The sequence below is a fragment of the Trematomus bernacchii genome, unplaced genomic scaffold (genome assembly GCF_902827165.1).
Source record: "Trematomus bernacchii unplaced genomic scaffold, fTreBer1.1, whole genome shotgun sequence".
NCBI lineage: Eukaryota > Metazoa > Chordata > Actinopteri > Perciformes > Nototheniidae > Trematomus > Trematomus bernacchii.
In genome coordinates, this window is record NW_022987524.1 from 2,110,201 (window position 1) to 2,129,162 (window position 18,962).

General features: G+C 43.1%; 1 protein-coding gene across 1 annotated transcript; it reads left to right on the forward strand.

Annotated features, from left to right (window-relative positions):
- Positions 1-10,764: 10,764 nt before the first annotated feature.
- Positions 10,765-17,963, forward strand: LOC117473594 (palmdelphin-like). The gene is made up of 8 exons (XM_034119259.1): positions 10,765-10,827; positions 10,949-11,029; positions 11,402-11,499; positions 11,589-11,703; positions 11,883-11,907; positions 11,993-12,085; positions 16,019-16,179; positions 16,744-17,963. Exons 1-8 carry the CDS (start codon positions 10,783-10,785, stop codon positions 17,794-17,796), a joined length of 1,671 nt encoding a protein of 556 aa, XP_033975150.1. The 5' UTR covers positions 10,765-10,782; the 3' UTR covers positions 17,797-17,963.
- The last annotated feature ends 999 nt before the right edge of the window (positions 17,964-18,962 follow it).

Sequence of the window (18,962 nt, forward strand, 5' to 3'; positions counted from 1 at the left end):
AGCAGTTAATAATGATAATAATACCTTATAATATACACCCTTTTTTGTGTAGGATCCCATATTATGCTTTATTGTTTCCCAATCCGAGAACCCTCCAAGGCGAAGATTTAACACCTCTGGGCCAATTCAGTAAAACAGTGGACTATGAAGTCATATATATACTGTAGGAATCAATCAGGTGTTTAAAGGGAAAACCATGCAATCAAGTTAGTGATTACATGTTGCTTATGAAGGGTCGTAGTGTGCCTCCTGCTGTCCTTGACTACAAGCAGGAGCAACGTTCAACACTTTTTCTAACAAATAGAACATCTTTAAAACAGAATGCTCATCTCATGTCATCTCAACATGGTGAGTTGGTAGAATCATTTCTGATCTTGTTGGTGTTATTCAGCTTTGTTTGTAGTTTGCATGTTAGTCTGTTTGTTCAATAGTGAAACATGACATGAACTACTTCCTTCTCCTGCTGTGTCCTGTACTATGTGATTTGTCTTCCTGTTACAACTGGTGAATATGTTTGGCTGAAACACCAAAGCATCCCATAATCCCAGCACCTTGGTTGCTGATTGGCTAATGGTTACACAACCCCCCAAAACATTGTGACATCACAAAGTGGCCAAAATCTGATCAGCTCATTTTCAGACAAGTTTTTATATAAATGGATCAGGACAAAAAGAGAGAGAATTTTTGTTCCTGAAACTTTCAGAGTCTCTTTCCACAGAGGGGACACATGTTGATGAAGAAGAGACATGTGTCCCCTCTGTGTGAAGAGAGAGTCTCTTTCCACAGAGGGGACACATGTTGATGTAGAAGAGACACGTGTCCCCTCTGTGTGAAGAGAGAGTCTCTTTCCACAGAGGGGTAATAATGGATTATGACGGAAATGTTACGATCTTGTCTGTCAAAATTACTGACAACGAAAAAGTATAAAGCCACCACTGCTTGGGAGAAAGAAACAATGTGATATTTGGGCCCATTTTCGCTACAATGAGGCGGAGAAAAAAAGCGAATGCATTGTTTTATCAGAAGGGAAGCAATGTAGCCTTAACACAGCTGGTAAAAACACCACAAACCTGACCAGATACTCTCTGCAAAGCTGCATTCTTAATCATTCAACCTGTGTTTTTCATCAAATAAGGACAAGATATAATCTTATTGTGAAATAAGTTTGACTAAAATGACAAATTATTGGTTTTGGCTAGACTAGTTTGACTGAAATGTTCTATATAATCTGATGACTAAAAAAGACTCAACAGTTTTCATTGACAAAAAGTAGACTAAAATAATTAGTTTTCTTCGACTAAAATAAGACTAAAATGCTCAGACTTTTAGTCGACTAAATCTTGACTAAAATAGTTACTGTTTTAGTCGACTAAAATAAGACTAAAATGCTCAGACTTTTAGTCGACTAAAACTTGACTAAATAAAAACAGGATGAAGGTGACTAAAACTAAAAAGGAAATTTAACACAGGACTATGACTAAAACTAAATAAAAAAATAGCTGACGAAATTAACACTACTTTCCACAGAGGGGACACATGTTGATGTAGAAGAGACACGTGTCCCCTCTGTGTGAAGAGAGAGTCTCTTTACACAGAGGGGACACATGGTGATTTAGAAGAGACACGTGTCCCCTCTGTGTAAAGAGAGAGTCTCTTTACACAGAGGGGACACATGGTGATTTAGAAGAGACACGTGTCCCCTCTGAACAGTGGATTTTGCGTAATAGGTGACCTTTAAAGAACAGTGTTGTGTATCACTCACACTCACAGGCCAGTCAAGAGATTATTTATTTTGTGTGCAATTCTCATCGTACTTTTCTTAAAGAAATGTCTCCGATGTTACTGAATAATGTTGGTTTTATCAGCCAGTCTGAAATGTGATATGTTGTCCTTAGTTATGTGGTCCTGATCAAATGAATCCTAAGTCACATAGCGGTAGAGTTAGTAATGTCTTTAGGGTCACAGGCCCATGTGCCATGTAGCTGTAGTGAGCTGTCTTTATATGTGATTACAAACAGATGGGGCTTCACTAACTTCCTTATCTTTTGACATTGTTATTGCTTTGATGGATTTTCTGTTCCTGATGTTTGACTTTCTGTGCTCTGTGGATCAGAAGAGAAAACATTTAGAAGTTACAAATATAAAGTGTGTTAGTAAAGATGTACGCTGATATAAATCATGCTTAACTAAATGTGACATTTGAATGACATGTGCAGAGCTGTGTTTATTCTAATCCAGGAGTACATTCAACCCTTTCTGGTTTCTAAAAGAAAACTGTGTTTAACAAAGGAACCTTCCGATAAGGGTAATTATTCATTCATAAAATCATTATAATACTACATTGTAATTTTACAAATTATATTATTATGTTATTATAGCAGCAATAATACATTAACAATGACAATGTTGATATAACAATAACTATTTAAACAATAATAACTTGAATATGTAAATGTGTAAAAATATACCTTGACTACTGTTATCAGGCTGCTACACTACTACACTTTCTAAATGTTCCACTTCATTTTGTATTTAATACTGCTACTTATCTTTTTCTACCTTGAATGTGTACATTCATTTGTATTTGTTCTTTTTATGTGCATGCCTTTTTATGTAATAGTCTTTTATTTTCATCTTTATCTTTTGTTGTAACAAAGTACATTTCCCCTCTGTGGGACGGATAAAGGATCTCTGATTCTGATTATAGCTATGTGTAATGCATGTCCCCTGATAGTGACAGTTAGTCATGTGTTGTGTAAAGCAGGTAGTGCAGCATACCCAGCTTCCACAGGAGGAGCAGAGAGGGTATATTCATCATGATACAAGCCTCCCATCTGCTGCTCACTCAGCTCACTCAGCTGACTGCTGCAGAGACAAATGCAGTACACAAGAACATCATCACAACTACTTTGTATATATTTCAGCAGTATTTTGCCTTTACACAAATGTATAACAACTTATATCTACCATTTTTTTTTAATTGTAAAGCCTTTTTAAAGATGAGTTTTGGTCATTCCAATGATATGTTTATCCAACTATACCTTGCCTAATTCAGTAATAAATATTAATCAGTTTTGTAAAGTGTCTTCGCATTAATTTGTTTATAGCAAATACATCTGTTTACAATTAACATTTGTATGTGTTATTATATTACTAATATTATAAGAAGCATTTTAATTCACTCTACAGTATTTAATTGAACATTCTTTTCTGTTTTAACGTGTACTACATATTTTACTCACTCCTACAAGCATTTGACTTGCAACATTGTGTCATTTCTCAGCATTTGTGGCACTATTTTAAGTGCATTGTATTCTCAAAAGTTGCAAAAGCCTTGGACTTCAGAATTCCATTACCAACCACTAAGTTGTAGCTATTGTTCTTTTGACAGTAAAGCCTTACAACATTTGAACAAGGCTGCCAACATTTATAATAGAAATATGTACATATTGTTGTTAGTGTCCCTTCAACAGTCTTGCTGCTATTGGCTGACAGGAGGACAGACAACTGTCAATCAGCTGCCACACACAGCCCCGCCCACCTCCACCTGCGAGCCTCCCGCCGCGGGAGTCGGACAGACAGAGTCGCGAGCGTCGCAGGAGAGAGGTAGGCAGACTTTATTTTATAAACGGTGTGAAGTAAAACGTGTTTTAGCTGTGTTAAGAAGTAATAAGATGTAACAAAAACTATTCAAATTACTTCTGAGCAACATTGTTTCATAGCTCCATAACTTCGGCTAAAACACTTTGAAGAGGTATCTGCTTACTGCATATTGACGTGTAGTCTCTTTAACTGCCGAACAGGGGAGTCAAATGAGCGTGGTCACATACATTTGCATAGAAGCCAGGTTTAAAATATGAAATATGTTTTAAACTGAGGGTTCAATGTACTAATTTCTCAGATAAAGAGCTACACACAGAGAGATAATTCCTTAATTCTGTCTAAGCTTCAGTTTCCCTTCTGCCTATAGTGTGCTTTCAGTGAAGGGAGTGCACTTCACTCAATACACACTGACATTATTACTGTGAGATTTAGGATAGGTGAACTGTAGGGTCATAGCCAGTGCATGTATTCCCGAATGACTAAAAGCACAATTTCCCTTGCATAGCTTCCTATTTTGTTTGACACTGGTTGGTAACACTGTATACTACCTGGCCAGTGAAATACATGATTTAACTATGATGTGTTCAATGGCTCAACCAAGTGGAAGGTCTCTTGTTACGTTTGAGTAGCCTTCTGTAAGGACTTCTTGGTTACTGAGTCTAAAGTTGATTGGACAAAATGCTACTAATCTAATTTTCTTTTCTTTATTTAAAGCACAGTGTTACAGTTGGTCCCACTATTGTATTCCCTACTATATCAGATACATACAACCCTCAGTGAAATAAGATGTATCTGAACTGATGAATTGGCCATGGATGCGGTGACTTAATGCAGTAAATGTTGGTAGTTGTTGCATTCTGAGAAAGTAGGCCAACTGAACTACTGTTTGTTTCATATTGAATATTTAATTGAAGAAATAACAGTTTTCATTGGATTTAAAAGCTGAAAAGTAAATAGAGCCCAGTGCAGTGACGATTTGTTGACACAAAGTAAAATCTTCTAGAAGTCGCTTGATGAGAACATGTTGGATATGAATGTGTGGACAGGTACTGAGCACATGGTCAGTCAGTGATACTGATGGGCCCACATGGTCCTTCTGTCTGTACCGTAGCTGCAAGCAGATGGTTTACACAGATTAGCAGCCTCATGAGCAGATTAGCTCAGATTGCCCACTGTTTACTGACAGACTGACTGACAGGCGGATATAAGCTCTACTCTGCTTTTATTTTGTAGGAGTGGGAATAATTGATTACTCACAGTCTAGTTGGTAAATGTGTATTCCTTTCATTTAGGAAAGTATGTCACAAGTAAAAATAGTGAAGTGCCTGACTGACTGACAGTGTGTGAGTGCTGTGGGTCAGGTTAAGCCCTTGCCTCAGGCTGACAGGATTGACGCCTTGTTTGAGGAAGTTAGGGCAGAACAATACGCAGTCCCTCTCCTTCAATCAAGGTCACAGAGCAAAATTAATATAAGTCCCTTTTCTCCTGCCTGACCTGAGGCAGTGGGTCAATAACATGTTAGCATACTGTTTAGCTGCAGGCTATACAGCAGTATTGCTACCACGCTAGTAGTGTGCCTTACACAGCCACTAGGATTTGCACTCAGTTTGGCACATGGCACACTGAAAATAGAATGAGTTTGTAAGAATACCCTTCACCCCGCGACCCCCTTATAAATGTGAACATGTTTGAACCCCCTCTGACCTCTAAACAACTATGACCCACATCTATATCCGACACAGGCTGCCTTCCTCTATATACAATCTGCAGGGAAACAAGTGGTGTATTTAACATTTCTTTCATTTTGTATTAAATCAATATGAACCTGTGTAGCGGTAGACCACTTCACCGACATCACCCAGCAATCTGTTTTTTATGATAGTATTTCACTGAGTCAACACACTACAATGTTGAATTATTTGTACACATGTCTGTTGTGCGCCCTAAAACAGGGTGTTGAACAGTTGAACAAACAGTGTCATTTATGATGTATCCAGCTCTCATGTAAAGAGTTTAACTCTGAACATGCTAATAAACTGAGGACGATTAACAGGTCATGGGTTATCGAGGGGCTTTGATGATGAGGTCATGGACTGGTAAAGGGGGAAGGGGATGACATCAATATTTTTCTGATTGTAGTTCTTTAAAATAACTTTTGTTATATTCAGAGCAGAAAGGCAATTAGGAAATCCATCATGTCAAAGTAAAAGATCAGAAATCTATATTTTTAAGGTTAGCTGTAAGCTATATTTTAACGACAGAAAAAGCTATTAAAAAAACAAACAAGGCAGTAACATAACCCACAGCTGCAGACAGCACTCTTGACACCCTGACAGAAAGAAAGGTTTACCCAGTGAACAGGAAGTCACACATATTCCTGATAAAGCAGCTCGTACGTTCTTGATATATAGTTCACAGAATAAAAGAATGTATCAACAGTCATTGACAGTATACCTTACAGTACATCTAGAGTCACATTATTTATAATTAACATGAATATTTATTGTTCATGTTAAAATATTCAGGGAGTAATAAAACATGATCAAAACACTAATTGAGACTGTATGGGGGCACACATTTACATGCACGCACACACACACAACACACACACACATACATGTGCATACACACACACACACACACCGCTGTAGTTAAGGCAGGGATTCTGTCCCCAGTTGTCTCTGATTGAATACAGGCTGTGGTCTGCAAAGTCACAAACCCTCAAAGTACACCCTGTAGCGAGTAAAACTCTAACACAGAAAATACCTGTCTCTGCTGCCCCAGAACGCCTCGTTGGAGATTTCTCTTTTTACATTTTTTTCTTCCTGGTCATATTGACGTAACTACCAATCCACGGAGTGTGGGGGGGGGGGGGTTAAACTCCAGGACCATTTGGGGCAGGGGAGAAAGGTCGGAGGCAGGGTGGAGAGTTCAGGGGAGAGATGTCAGAGAGGGGGAGAGAGGGAGGGAGGGAGGGGAGAGAGTTCAGCAACCTGACCGCCTGGTGGAGGAAGCTGTTGCCCATCCTGGAGGTGCCCGAGCTGAGGCTGAGGAACCTTCTTCCTGAAGGCAGGAGGCTGAAGAGGCTGTTGGAGGGGTGGGTGGAGTCACCCACAATGCTGAGTGCTTTGCGGGTGAGGCGGGTGTTGTATATGTCCTGTAGTGAGGGGAGTGAGGCACCGATGATCCTCTGAGCAGAGTTCACAATGCGCTGCAGGCTCTTGCGGTCGGCGGCGGTGCAGCTTCCGAACCACAGCGTGATGCAGCTGCTGAGGATGCTCTCGGTAAAAAGACAGCATGATGGGGGGTGATGCTCCGGCTCGCTTGAGCTTCCGGATGAAGTACAGGCGCTGCTGGGCTTTCCTCGCTAGTGCGGTGGTGTTGTTTTTCCAGGTGAGGTCATCAGTGATGGTCACCCCAAGGAATTTGGTGCTGGTCACCTGCGCCGTTGATGGTCAGGGGGAGAGGGGGTCGACGGTGGGTTCTCCTGAAGTCAACAACTATCTCCTTTGTTTTCTCCAGGTTGAGGAAGAGGTTGTTATTTTGGCACCACAGGGCCAGCTGGTTCACTTCCTTCCTGTAGTTAGTCTCATCGTTGTTGCTGATGAGACCCACCACAGTAGTGTCGTCTGCAAACTTCACGATGTGGTTGGAGCTGAAGTTGGGTTTGCAGTCGTGGGTCAGCAGAGTGAAGAGAAGGGGGCTGAGCACACATCCTTGGGGGGCCCCCGTACTCAGTATGAGGGTGTCTGAGGTGTTGTTGTTGACCCGTACAGCTTGTGGTCCCTCTGTGAGGAAGTCCAGCAACCAGTTACAGAGAGAGGGGCTGAGGCCCTGGTCTGTACGTTTTTGTACAAGCTGCTGGGGGATGATGGTGTTGAATGCTGAGCTGAAGTCTATAAATAGCATTCTAACATATGGGTCCTTAGTCTTAGTCTTACGGCCCGTCCACACAGCGGCGTGCGTTGAAAGCTTCACCATTCACTTTGAATGGGGTGACATCACTTTTCGCCGAACTGCATTGTGGGAAGCGAAGCGGAGCTTTGCTGGCGTGGCTCGCTGCAAAAGTTGAGCAATGTTCAACTTTTGAAGCCTCGGCAGAAGCGTCAGCCAATCAAATCATATGCCAGTACAAGCTCTAGCCAATCAAACTGCTGCTTGTGTGTCAGGGGTGGGAGATTCATGTGATTGGTTGTTGGTCGAGTTTCAGCCCCCCCCCCCCCGCCGGCAAGCTTCAACGCACGCCGCTGTGTGGACGGGCCGTTAGTCTTAGTTTCCAGGTGTGTGAGGGCTGGGTGGAGAGCGGAGGAGATTGCATTCTCTGTGGACCGTTTAGCTCGGTAGGGAAACTGAAACGGGTCCAGCGATGGGGGGAGGGTGGATTTGATCTGCTTCATGACCAGCCTTTCGAAGCACTTCATGATGATAGAGGTTAGTGCGACGGGGCGGTAGTCGTTGAAGCCGGATGGAGATGACTTCTTTGGCACTGGAATGATGGTGGTTTCCTTGAAGCACGAGGGAACAACAGCCTGGGTCAGGGAGATGTTAAAAATGTCTGTGAGGACATCTGTGAGCTCTTCTGCGCAGTCCCTCAGCACACGACCAGGAATGTTGTCAGGTCCTGCAGCCTTGCAGGGGTTAATCCTCAGCAGTGTGCTCCTCACACTGGCTGGTGAAAGACGCAAAGCCTGGTCGTCGGTGGGGGGGGGGGGGTGGTTTTCTGCGCAGGTGTGTTGTTCTGTGCTTCAAAGCGTGCAAAGAAGCCGTTGAGGTTGTTGAGCAGGGAGGTATGACTGTCACAGGTCTGTGGCGGTAGTTTGTAGTCCGTTAGGGTCCTTATGCCCTGCCACAGGCTCCGTGAGTCCCTGCTATCCTTGAAGTGTCCTGTAATTTCTCGGGTGTATTCTTGTTTTGCTTTCCTGATGCCACGGGACAGGTCAGCCCAGCTGGATCTCCAGCTCTGAAGGCGATGTTGCGGGCCTTCAGCAGCGTGTGGACCTCCCCTGTCAGCCATGGCTTCTGGTTAGCCCGGATGGTGATGGCTCTGTTTTGTGTCACATCGTCAATGCATTTGGTGATGTAGCCCGTGACTGTCTCTGTGTATTCTTGTATGTTGGTGTGATGGTTGTATGTGGCTGCCTACTTGAACATGTCCCAGTCTGTAGTGTCAAAGCAGTCTCTGATACCCCTTTCACACCAAGGCTTTTCCCGTTCTAGCTCCGTGCTAGAGCTTTTCTGGTTCAGAACCGGTTCTTCGGTTCAGCTCCCGCTCTGTTCACACCGCTCAGAGCCCGACTGTTGCTGCCGCTGCTGCGTCATGACGTCACAGTTTACGTCGCTGATTTTCTCCCCAACGGAGCTCACAACAACAACGAGCCGGGGACTGCGTCGGGTCGATGATCGTGTTGCTTTTAATCATACGAAGCCAGATTAAATTAAATAACGACTTCTCCAACCTTATACTTTTCTCCAGAGTGCCGTGGTTCATTGTTTATTAATGTGTTTCAGCGGCATTTACCGACCGCTGCAGTGCTGGCTGCTCTTCCACGGGAGTGTATTCTCCCGTTAGCTCCGGGTTAGCTCACACGGCTCTAAAGTATTCACTGTCTGACTGTCACACAAGCAGCTGATACATATCCCCAGTTCCCCTTAAGTGAATGTGTGTCAGTCTGAATTGACGCTGTTTGGCATCACAACGCTGTTATGAAAGTTTCTCTGGTATAACATGGGTGATGTTAGCATAGCAACCGAAGCTAAACTGACTACTTGCTAAGCCGTTTTCTACAGGCACTTTTTACCGGCGTATTTTTCATTATGATTCTACTTGTGATAGTCGGACATGACAACCTGTGCAGCCCATGTATTGATTCCATCCGATAGCTGCTATAATAACAAACAAAACGTCTGCCTGCTCTCCACAATGATCAATAACAGCGAACGGATGGTCAAAGTAAGGTACAAATAAACAGAATCACACGAAGCCTGGTTAGTGTTGCCTGACTTTATAAAGCGTGTTTTTTTTTACAAGTGTGTGGTTGCGTTCTAGTCACTTTGCTCAGCGCTACTGCTTGTTACAACTTTTATTTGCCGTACTCGCCATAACTGTTAGCTCAGGTTAATCTCGCCCCCCTCCGACGTAAGCGTGACGTATGCGGTTCTTGCTTCTAGACGGACAACTTTTTGGTGCTCGAAACGAACCGGATTCCGGAGCTTAGAGGCTGCTCCGCTGCGGTGTGAACAGGAAAACCCGGTGCTTTTCAAGCTCCAGCTCCGAACCGGCCCCGAAACACCGTTGGTGTGAATGCTGGGGTTTGGGGGGATATATACAGCTGCCACAAGAATCGCTGTAAACTCCCTCGGCAGGCACTTTAGAACCATAAACTCCACCAGTGGCGAACAGTGTTGGCTAACAACAACAGTGTCTCAACACCAAGCGTCACTGATGTACACACACACACCGCCGCCCTGAGTCTTATTCCCCCCGCTATCTTTGTTCCTGTCTGCTCGGTAGCATGTTAGCTTGTCTATCTGAATAGCGGAGTCCGGGATGTTCTTGTGAAGCCATGTTTCCGTGAACACGTAAACACAGCAGTCCCTCACCTTACGCTGGGTTGATCGTAGTAGACGTACGTTGTCCATCCAGTGAACGGACATTTGCCATAAGTAGTGTTGGAATTGCCGGCTTGTGTGGGCTAGCGTCCCGCCAACACGGCACCCAGACCCCACGCAGCATTCTCATCTGTTTGTCATTACTGGTGTCATTTTCTGGTTGCTAACAAACGCCATTGTAACACATAATCACTGATGTTCAGCTGTAACAGTGGTGGACTCATCAGAACAGAGTGGGCGAGCTGACCAATCAGAGCACAGTGGGCTCATAGGGAGGGGGGGGCAGGAGCTCCAACAAGCCGTTTAGGACAGAGAGTGAATACACATACTATACAGAGATGCTGTATGAGAAACCAATGTGAGTTTGGAACATTGAACAATGTAAATCTATTCTAGTAGACCTCAACAATGGAATTATGATCAGTAGAAATGGCCAAGACATGGGATCTTTAAATTAGCGGGACAGCGGATATTTTGAGTGTCTTTAAAACTGAGCAGTTTTTTGGTGAAATAATTATGGTATCTAAAATTGTCTCTTTTCTTCTCAGTTTGACTCTCTGGTGCAGCAGTATGGAGGAGTGTGTCCTGCTGAAGGAGAGGCTACAGGCCATCACTGTAAGGCTTTACTCTACATCTGTGAGAGTCACACAGTAATGTGGGATATATCTGTACAACTTTTCATTGTTGGAACCTTTTGTCACTGCTCTGTACACTCACTGTATGTCTTTAATAACAGGAGAAGCATTACATTCAGGAAGAAATGAGACAGAAGAAACTGGAACTGGACCAAGAGAAACTCAAACTTCAGCATCTAAAGGTTCACTACACACTGTTTTACACTGAGACTAGGGCTGGGCAATATATCAACATCGACATTGTGACCAGGGACTAGATATTGTCTTAGATTTTGAATATTGTCCTATCTTGAGTATTTTTTTCTCCTAGTTAACAGGCTGTTTTGCAGTAAAATTGTGTTATTTTCGAATGTTCCCAAACTCCCAACCACGAAATATAGTTGCAATTTTGATAGTAAGGTATTTAGTTGAAAAAATACAGTATGTTGACATTTGATCTTCCTTATATTTCCCAGCCCTAACTGAGACATTGTCAATTTTTTTCAATAACATCAGAGGATATTTGCAGGCCACATATTTAAACTTTTGTCTGCTTTGTCCTTTGTACTCATCAGAAAAAGGCTTTGAGAGAGCAGTGGTTGCTACAGGAGTCCACTTCCCACAATGCAACAGATTATTCACAGCAACAGAGCCTTCAGCTCAACATCCACAGGTACAACACACACTCACACATCACACACACAATCACAAACACACACAGTATGAGCTGATGAACGTGCACTCTCTCCTCTGAACGTTCAGGATAGAAATGGAGGTGAAGTCTCTGGAGAGAGAGGAATCTAAGGTTTCTACCAAAGAGAGTTTCATCCTCAACAGACTGAAGACTGTGGAGAAAAGTGCAGGGGACATTATCAAGGTACACACACACACACACACACACACACACACACACACACACACACACACACACACACACACACACACACACACACACACACACACACACACACACACACACACACACACACACACACACACACAGCAGTGTTTTAGTGCTTCCATCATTTGTTTTACGGATTTGTGTGTGTCCTGCAGGAGGCCCAGGACAGCTTTGTTCATGGTAAGTCATGATACAGTGTCATGTAGCTGTTTTAACCAACAGGAAAAATAAACCTGTGCTAATAACTCTGTTTTCTGTCCAACAGAGCCTTTACAGGTCACCACAGTGACCCATGATGTCCTACAATCCTACAGTACACCATCCAACAACCACTCTGAAACAAGCAAGCCAAGACAGAGTGAGTTCATGTTTATAACTTCCTGTAAAGTCCCACAAAGCACTTTGTACTTTGCAATCTATCGGCTTTGATATATAAACGGATTTAGCCATAGTCCCATAGTGTGATAGCAGAGAACCAATCATACTGAGCATAAAATGGACACTTTGGTACTTTTTCCTTATAAAAAATGGCCAGCATTCAAATCCATTGTAACTTTGTACACTGCTGAGTCAAAGCTACCTCTCTCACCGGTGATTGTTTGAAGATGGGGATATTTGAAAGGTTTTGGGCTCACCAAAATATATGTTGGGTTGAAGTGCCAAGCAGGTATGGACATTTGAGGCCTTGATCTACATCTGCATCCTTTTAGAGTTTTGCCCTTGTGTTCTATGTCTGCTTTGTTGTGCCCATTCTTGGATACGTTTAGGGATTCAGACAATGCTTTCACTTATAACTCCATAGAGAGTCCTGGTTTGGCTTGAATACCAAGGTACAAGGTTGATCAGCAACTTTGAGTTGACCTGCAGAAGATCAGAGGCCTGTACTACGAAGCTGGTTCAACATAACCTGGATATGTTTGAGTTAGCCGGTTGGCCTAATCCAAAACATACGCGCTCTCACTAAGCGGTCCTACGACGCTGGTTGATATTCATTGCTATCGGGATGTTAAGAGCATTCCATGGAATATAACAACAAGTGTATCTCGAGCCGGTTTCTCAAACTTACCTACCCTACCTTTAAGCTTTCTTAACATAATAGTATAATAATAGTATAATAGTTATAGGCTAATAGTCAGATTGCTCTGAAGATGGGAGGTGATATTCTATTCATTTTCACGTTCACACAGTCGGTGATTTTGGCCGGCCGTCTTTCCTGCAACGGCAGTTTAAACTGTATTTCCTCCGCACACTGAGCTCTGATTGGTCAGCAGGCGGTGCTTTCACTGAGTTGATCTCTTATCCTGGAACCTATCCTGCTCCGGAGCAGGGGGGTATACTACGAATCTAGTTCAACATATCCTGGATATGTTTTGAGTTATCCGGTTGACTAAATCCCAAAAAAAAACGCTCTCGCTAAACGGTCCTACGACGCTGGCTATCAACTCGATCGCTCAAGCCAGCCATGTCCTATCTAGTTAGGTGCGCGTTCACATAAAAGGGGTGGTATTTGGAGTGTTCGACCAATCACAAACATGGACAAGCCGTGTACTGACAGCGCAGCGCGTCATATATTTCCTGAATGAAAAGTCAACTAATATTAGACAAATATGAAGACGTTAAACTTTAAACATCCATGACTTAAACACTTTATCCAGGATAAAAGCCACATAGCTGCACCTGCAAGGTGAATACTGCTGGTAAAAGAAAAAGTGTTTGAATGCGTACATTAACAGGTTTATGATATCACTGCTGCCCCGTCTAAGACACGATCTGACTTTAATTACATTTTACTCGAGTGTTTCGTCAACTTAATGTGTTGCTTAAAATAATACTTCTGCATACAGTATGTGACACTGTGAGTGTTGCACGGCCAGATACGGCTCAAGAAGCTGACTCATAAGGAAATATATGATACATTATGATATGATATCATGTGATGAATGATAATGGGACACATCGCCGTCTGCACTCACAGTGCCGCGGACTGTAGGCTACGTAATGTTACTTTGATCCGGTTACTTATGTTGTGGCAGATATTTAAGTAAGCTTTCTTAACGCTAATGTTATAATAGTCAGATTGCTCTGAAGATGGGAGGTGATATTCTATTCACGCTCACACAGTCGGTGGTTTTGGCCGGCCGTCTTTCCTGCAACGGCAGTTTAAACTATATTTCCTTTCTCCTGTCATATGAATTGATCGCTTTAAACTCCGCACAATGAGCTCTGATTGGTCAGCAGGCAGTGCTTTTATCCTGGAACCTATCCTGCTCCGGAGGCTAGCCGTTCAGAATAAGTTATCTAGCCCGCTAAGAAGTGAACCAGCTTTGTAGGACCGGAAACCGAAAAAGTTAGCTTGCTAAACGAAAATCTTGCTTCGTAGTATAGGCCCCCGGCTAGCCGCTCAGCATAAGTTACCATGGAGATCTAGCCTGCTAAAAAGAGAACCAGCGTCGTAGGACCGGAAAGCCCGAGTTTTCCCTGAAGTTAGCCGGCTAAGCGAAAATCCGGCTTCGTAGTACAGGCCTCAGGTCCTCTTGCCACATTATTCAGCTCTCCGAATATAATGACAGTGGGGACACTAAGACTGAGGTAGCGACAGTAATAAAAAGTAAGCAACAATAAGTAACAATTAGCAACATATCAACAGTAAGCAACAGTAAGCAACAGTTAGCAACAATTAGCAACATATCAACAGTAAGCAACAGTAGCAATAGTAAGCAACAGTAAGCAACAGTTAGCAACAATTAACAACATATCAACAGTAAGCAACAGTTAGCAACAATTGGCAAAAGTACGCAACAATTAGCAACAGATCAACAGTAAGCAACAGTTAGCAATAGTAAGCAACAATTAACAATAGTAAGCAACAATTAACAACAGTAAGCAACAGTTAGCAATAGTAAGCAACAATTAGCAACAGTAAGCAACAGTTAGCAACAATTAACAACATATCAACAGTAAGCAACAGTTAGCAACAATTGGCAAAAGTACGCAACAATTAGCAACAGATCAACAGTAAGCAACAGTTAGCAATAGTAAGCAACAATTAGCAACAGTAAGCAACAGTTAGCAACAATTAGCAATAGGCTGCAACAGATAGCCACAATTAACAACAGTAAGCAACAATTAGCAACAGTAAGCAACAGTTAGCAACAGTAAGCAACAATTAGCAACAGTAAGCAACAGTTAGCAATAGTAAGCAGCAGTAAGCCACAGTAAGCAACAGTAAGCAACAATTAGCAACAGTAAGCAACAGTTAGCAATAGTAAGCAGCAGTAAGCCACAGTAAGCAACAGTAAGCAACAATTAGCAATAGGCTGCAACAGATAGCCACAATAAGCAACAGAAAGCAACAGTGAGCAACCGTAAGCAATAGTTAGAAACAGTTAGCAACAGGTTGCAACATGTTGCAACAGATATCCCAACACAGTCTCACGGCATTTCGTGTTATAGTCACGAAATTAATCTATTGATTCGTGCACCAACACGATTTCGCCATTTTTTTCGTGTCACACAGAACGATTTTAAAAGCAATGTAAATAATAACAAATTAGAAGGAAAAAGACATTTAAAAAAATACAGATTTAAGTATTCTGACACAGAACGATTTTAGAAGCAATGTATTTCTATTGGTAGTATGTTTCGTGCCTGCACCAAATAATAACAAATTAGAAGGAAAAAAAGATGACATAAAATACAGATGTCAGTATTCTGAGGCTCTGAGCCATTTCTTTTCCTCACTGACGGCAACAAAACTCAGACATTATACAATTTAAAATAAAAGGGATAGGGTTAGGCTTAGGGTAAGATATTGAGTAAGAACATGTTTTTATGAACCACACAGCTTCTGGTCTTCCAAGATCCGACCGGACAAAAAGACGTGTTGCAGGCACGAAACATACTACCAATAGAAATACATTGCATTTAAAATCGTTCTGTGTGACACGAAAAAAATGTGAAAATCGTGTTGGTGAACACGAATCAATAGATTAAATTAATTTTGTGACTAATAACACAAAATGCCGTGAGACTGGGTTGGATAGCCACAATAAGCAACAGAAAGCAACAGTGAGCAACCATAAGCAACGGTTAGAAACAGTTAGCAACAGTTAGAAACAGTTAGCAACAGGTTGCAAAAGGTTGCAACAGATAGCCACAACTGTGTTAGCAACTGTATCAAGCTTTCAACCTTAGCAATTAAAATGTTTGCAGAGTCATCATTTATTCAGATGAGGTTTGGCCAACATAAAGTGATATTACTAACTCTGCCTGTCCTTCTTCTGAGTCCCAGCTCTGTTTGCCATGGAGATCAGTGTGACCAAAGACCTGAAGACCGGGAAGAGCACGGTGCTCTCTACTGCTGCCGTTCCTGCTGAGGAGCTAAGCCAGCAGGCCGGGCTCAAGGTTTATGACGACGGCAGGAAGTGTGTGTTTGCCTTAAATTCACAAGAGGTATTATTAAATAATAACCCGTATTCACGTAACACTTTTGAAAAGCATCTTTTAAAAAGCTTGAAAGCAAAACAGATTGGTGCAGTATGAGTGGAAGTGAAAAAGTTACAGGCTATACAGTAATTATGAATACATGGACTTGAGAGTTTATGAAGAATAGTTTTTAGTAGATATGTAAAGGAGGTCACTAAAGGCAAATACAAACCTTTCACGTAAGCCTAGTTTAGGGGACAAATAGCAGAGTTTTGACTTGAGGTTTAATGTACGTACAAATAGACAAAAGTGTGCTGGAGCAAGACAATGGAGTGCTTAGAAAGTACATAAACCCTAAGATTCATTCTTAAATCAACTATAAGTAAATGCAAGGTAGCCAAAATGGGATTTATGGGACTTTTTGTATTGTTCCAATGACCAGTCTTACTGCAGCATTGTGAATAACTTAGAGGCATGGCTGGGCCAATGCCTCTAAGTGCCTCTAATGCCTACTACCTGCTTTTTCCACTTTTTGTATTGATCACTCATTGTGTTCTCCTAATAATGACCTCTATTCCTTTCTATCTTAAGGGGTCCCATGATCAAGGCTGTGTGTCGGAGCTGACAGCCAACGAGGTGGAACATTTGCTGAGAAGCGCCACAATGCATCGCCAAGTAAAGCAGCAAAACGTCCACCTAAACCACAGCAGAAGCTTCTCCAACCACCAACAGCGGAGAGGGGAAGAAGAGAGGTTTGACCTGAGAGACCAGCAAGGATATTATGGGATCCATCCCGTCAGGGTCAACATGACGGAGAAAGACTGCAGGGGGAAGTGTCCGGAAAAAGCAGTGGCAGATCATAGCAGCAGTCATGAGAGCCATTACAGACGGCATGAAGACAGAAACAACAAAAGCAACATGAGGGAAGGTCATCGCCATGGAAGCCACAAGGGGATGGGAGATCACGATGGTAACCAGAAGGACTCTCACCACAGTTCGCACAACGTGAGAAACGGTCACCGTCTTCAGGAAGATCGGCCTGCTAGCCACCACAAAACCAGCATCGTTAGAAGCAATAGTGTGGTGAATGGAGGCAGAGCCAGAGACTGCCCTCCTCCGAGGTCACATGACCAGGAAGCAGTGTCTGCCTACCAACCACAGCTCTCCTACACTCCAGCCAATCATATTCCTCTTAGTGATTACATCAGTGTAGACGAAGAAGAACTGTATAGCTGCAGCCCCGCCTCCTATCACAGACCCTCCACTGCCATGTACACTGGCCCCGCCCCCTCTGACCGAGTGCCCTCCCCCCTCTACGGAGACGACACCCACTACACCATCCTCAACGTCATTGACACCACTGAGCCAATCACAGCCGTCTTCATGGGCTTCAAGATGGCACAGGACGACAGCGGGCGGGGACACGAGTTCGAGAGCTCCCTGAGGGCAGAGCTGGTCATCATCGAGGACGAAGATGAGGACACCTGCGTGGAGGAGAAGCAGCGCAGCAGTTCAACAGGAAGTTCAGCCACTGGAAGCGTGGGCCGTGCACAGGGAGTCGGAGACAGACGGAAAGAGAGGCGCGGGGGGCCAGGTATCAGAAAGATCCAGAAAAAACACAAACCCTGCTGCACTGTCTGCTAACAAGCTAACGGCTAACTGATGCATGCTGAGTGACAGGTGTGCTAACCTTATCACTCACTGAAACGCATGTATCTTGTAGCTAAACTGAGCTTCTGCAGAACTCTGAAGACAAGGGGGGGGGGTTACAAAAAGTTCATAATGATCGGCAGCTATACGAACTGCACACAAAATGACATATATTTCAGCTAGCATTCATTATGGAATTGTGTGCTTTTTTAATATTGTTCAGTGTTTTGTACCATTTCTAAAGTTGGTTTCAGAGACACCCAGTGGTAGCAGGAACATTCATCATCTCAATTGATTACTAGACTGCACTATTTCATTACATTTGTATAAAAACTGAGCATTTACGGCCTGTCCACACAGCGGCGTGCGTTGAAGCTTGCCGGTGGGGGGGGGGCTGAAACTTGACCAACAACCAATCACATGAATCTCCCGCCCCGGACACACAAGCACGCGGTTTGATTGGCTAGAGCTTGTACTGGCATATGATTCCATTGGCTGACGCTTCCGCCGAAGCTTCAAAAGTTGAACATTGCTCAACTTTTGCAGCGAGCAACGCGAGCAACGCGAGCAACGCGAGCAAAGCTACGCTTCGCTCCCACAATGCAGTTCGGCGAAGCGTGACGTCACCCCATTCAAAGTGAATGGGCAGAAGCGTTGAAGCTTCAACGCACGCCGCTGTGTGGACGGGCCGTAAGTGTGGTCTGAAGTCATTTGTAGGTTTCATTCTAGTTTCTTCACTGCTCACACCAATTATTATGTTACACAATGCATTTGTAAAACATGTCAGTGAAACATGATTAAAGAGCAAGACATACTTCATTATTTCTATCTTACCGTCATTATTATATAAGAAGGTGTGGAATTGAATCCCTTTTCTTTTAGTTCCTTTTTACCTTCAGATTCTTGTCACATTTTCTACCTAAATGTCACTAATAAACCTTTTGTTACTGATTGATACTAACGGCTGCTTGTGTCTGTGCTGCACTAACCCTTATCACAGCATGGTGTGTGTGTGTGTGTGTGTGTGTGTGTGTGTGTGTGTGTGTGTGTGTGTGTGTGTGTGTGTGTGTGTGTGTGTGTGTGTGTGTGTGTGTGTGTGTGTGTGTGTGTGTGTGTGTGTGTGTGTGTGTATATACCTCTTCACATCGACGTTGTCAACA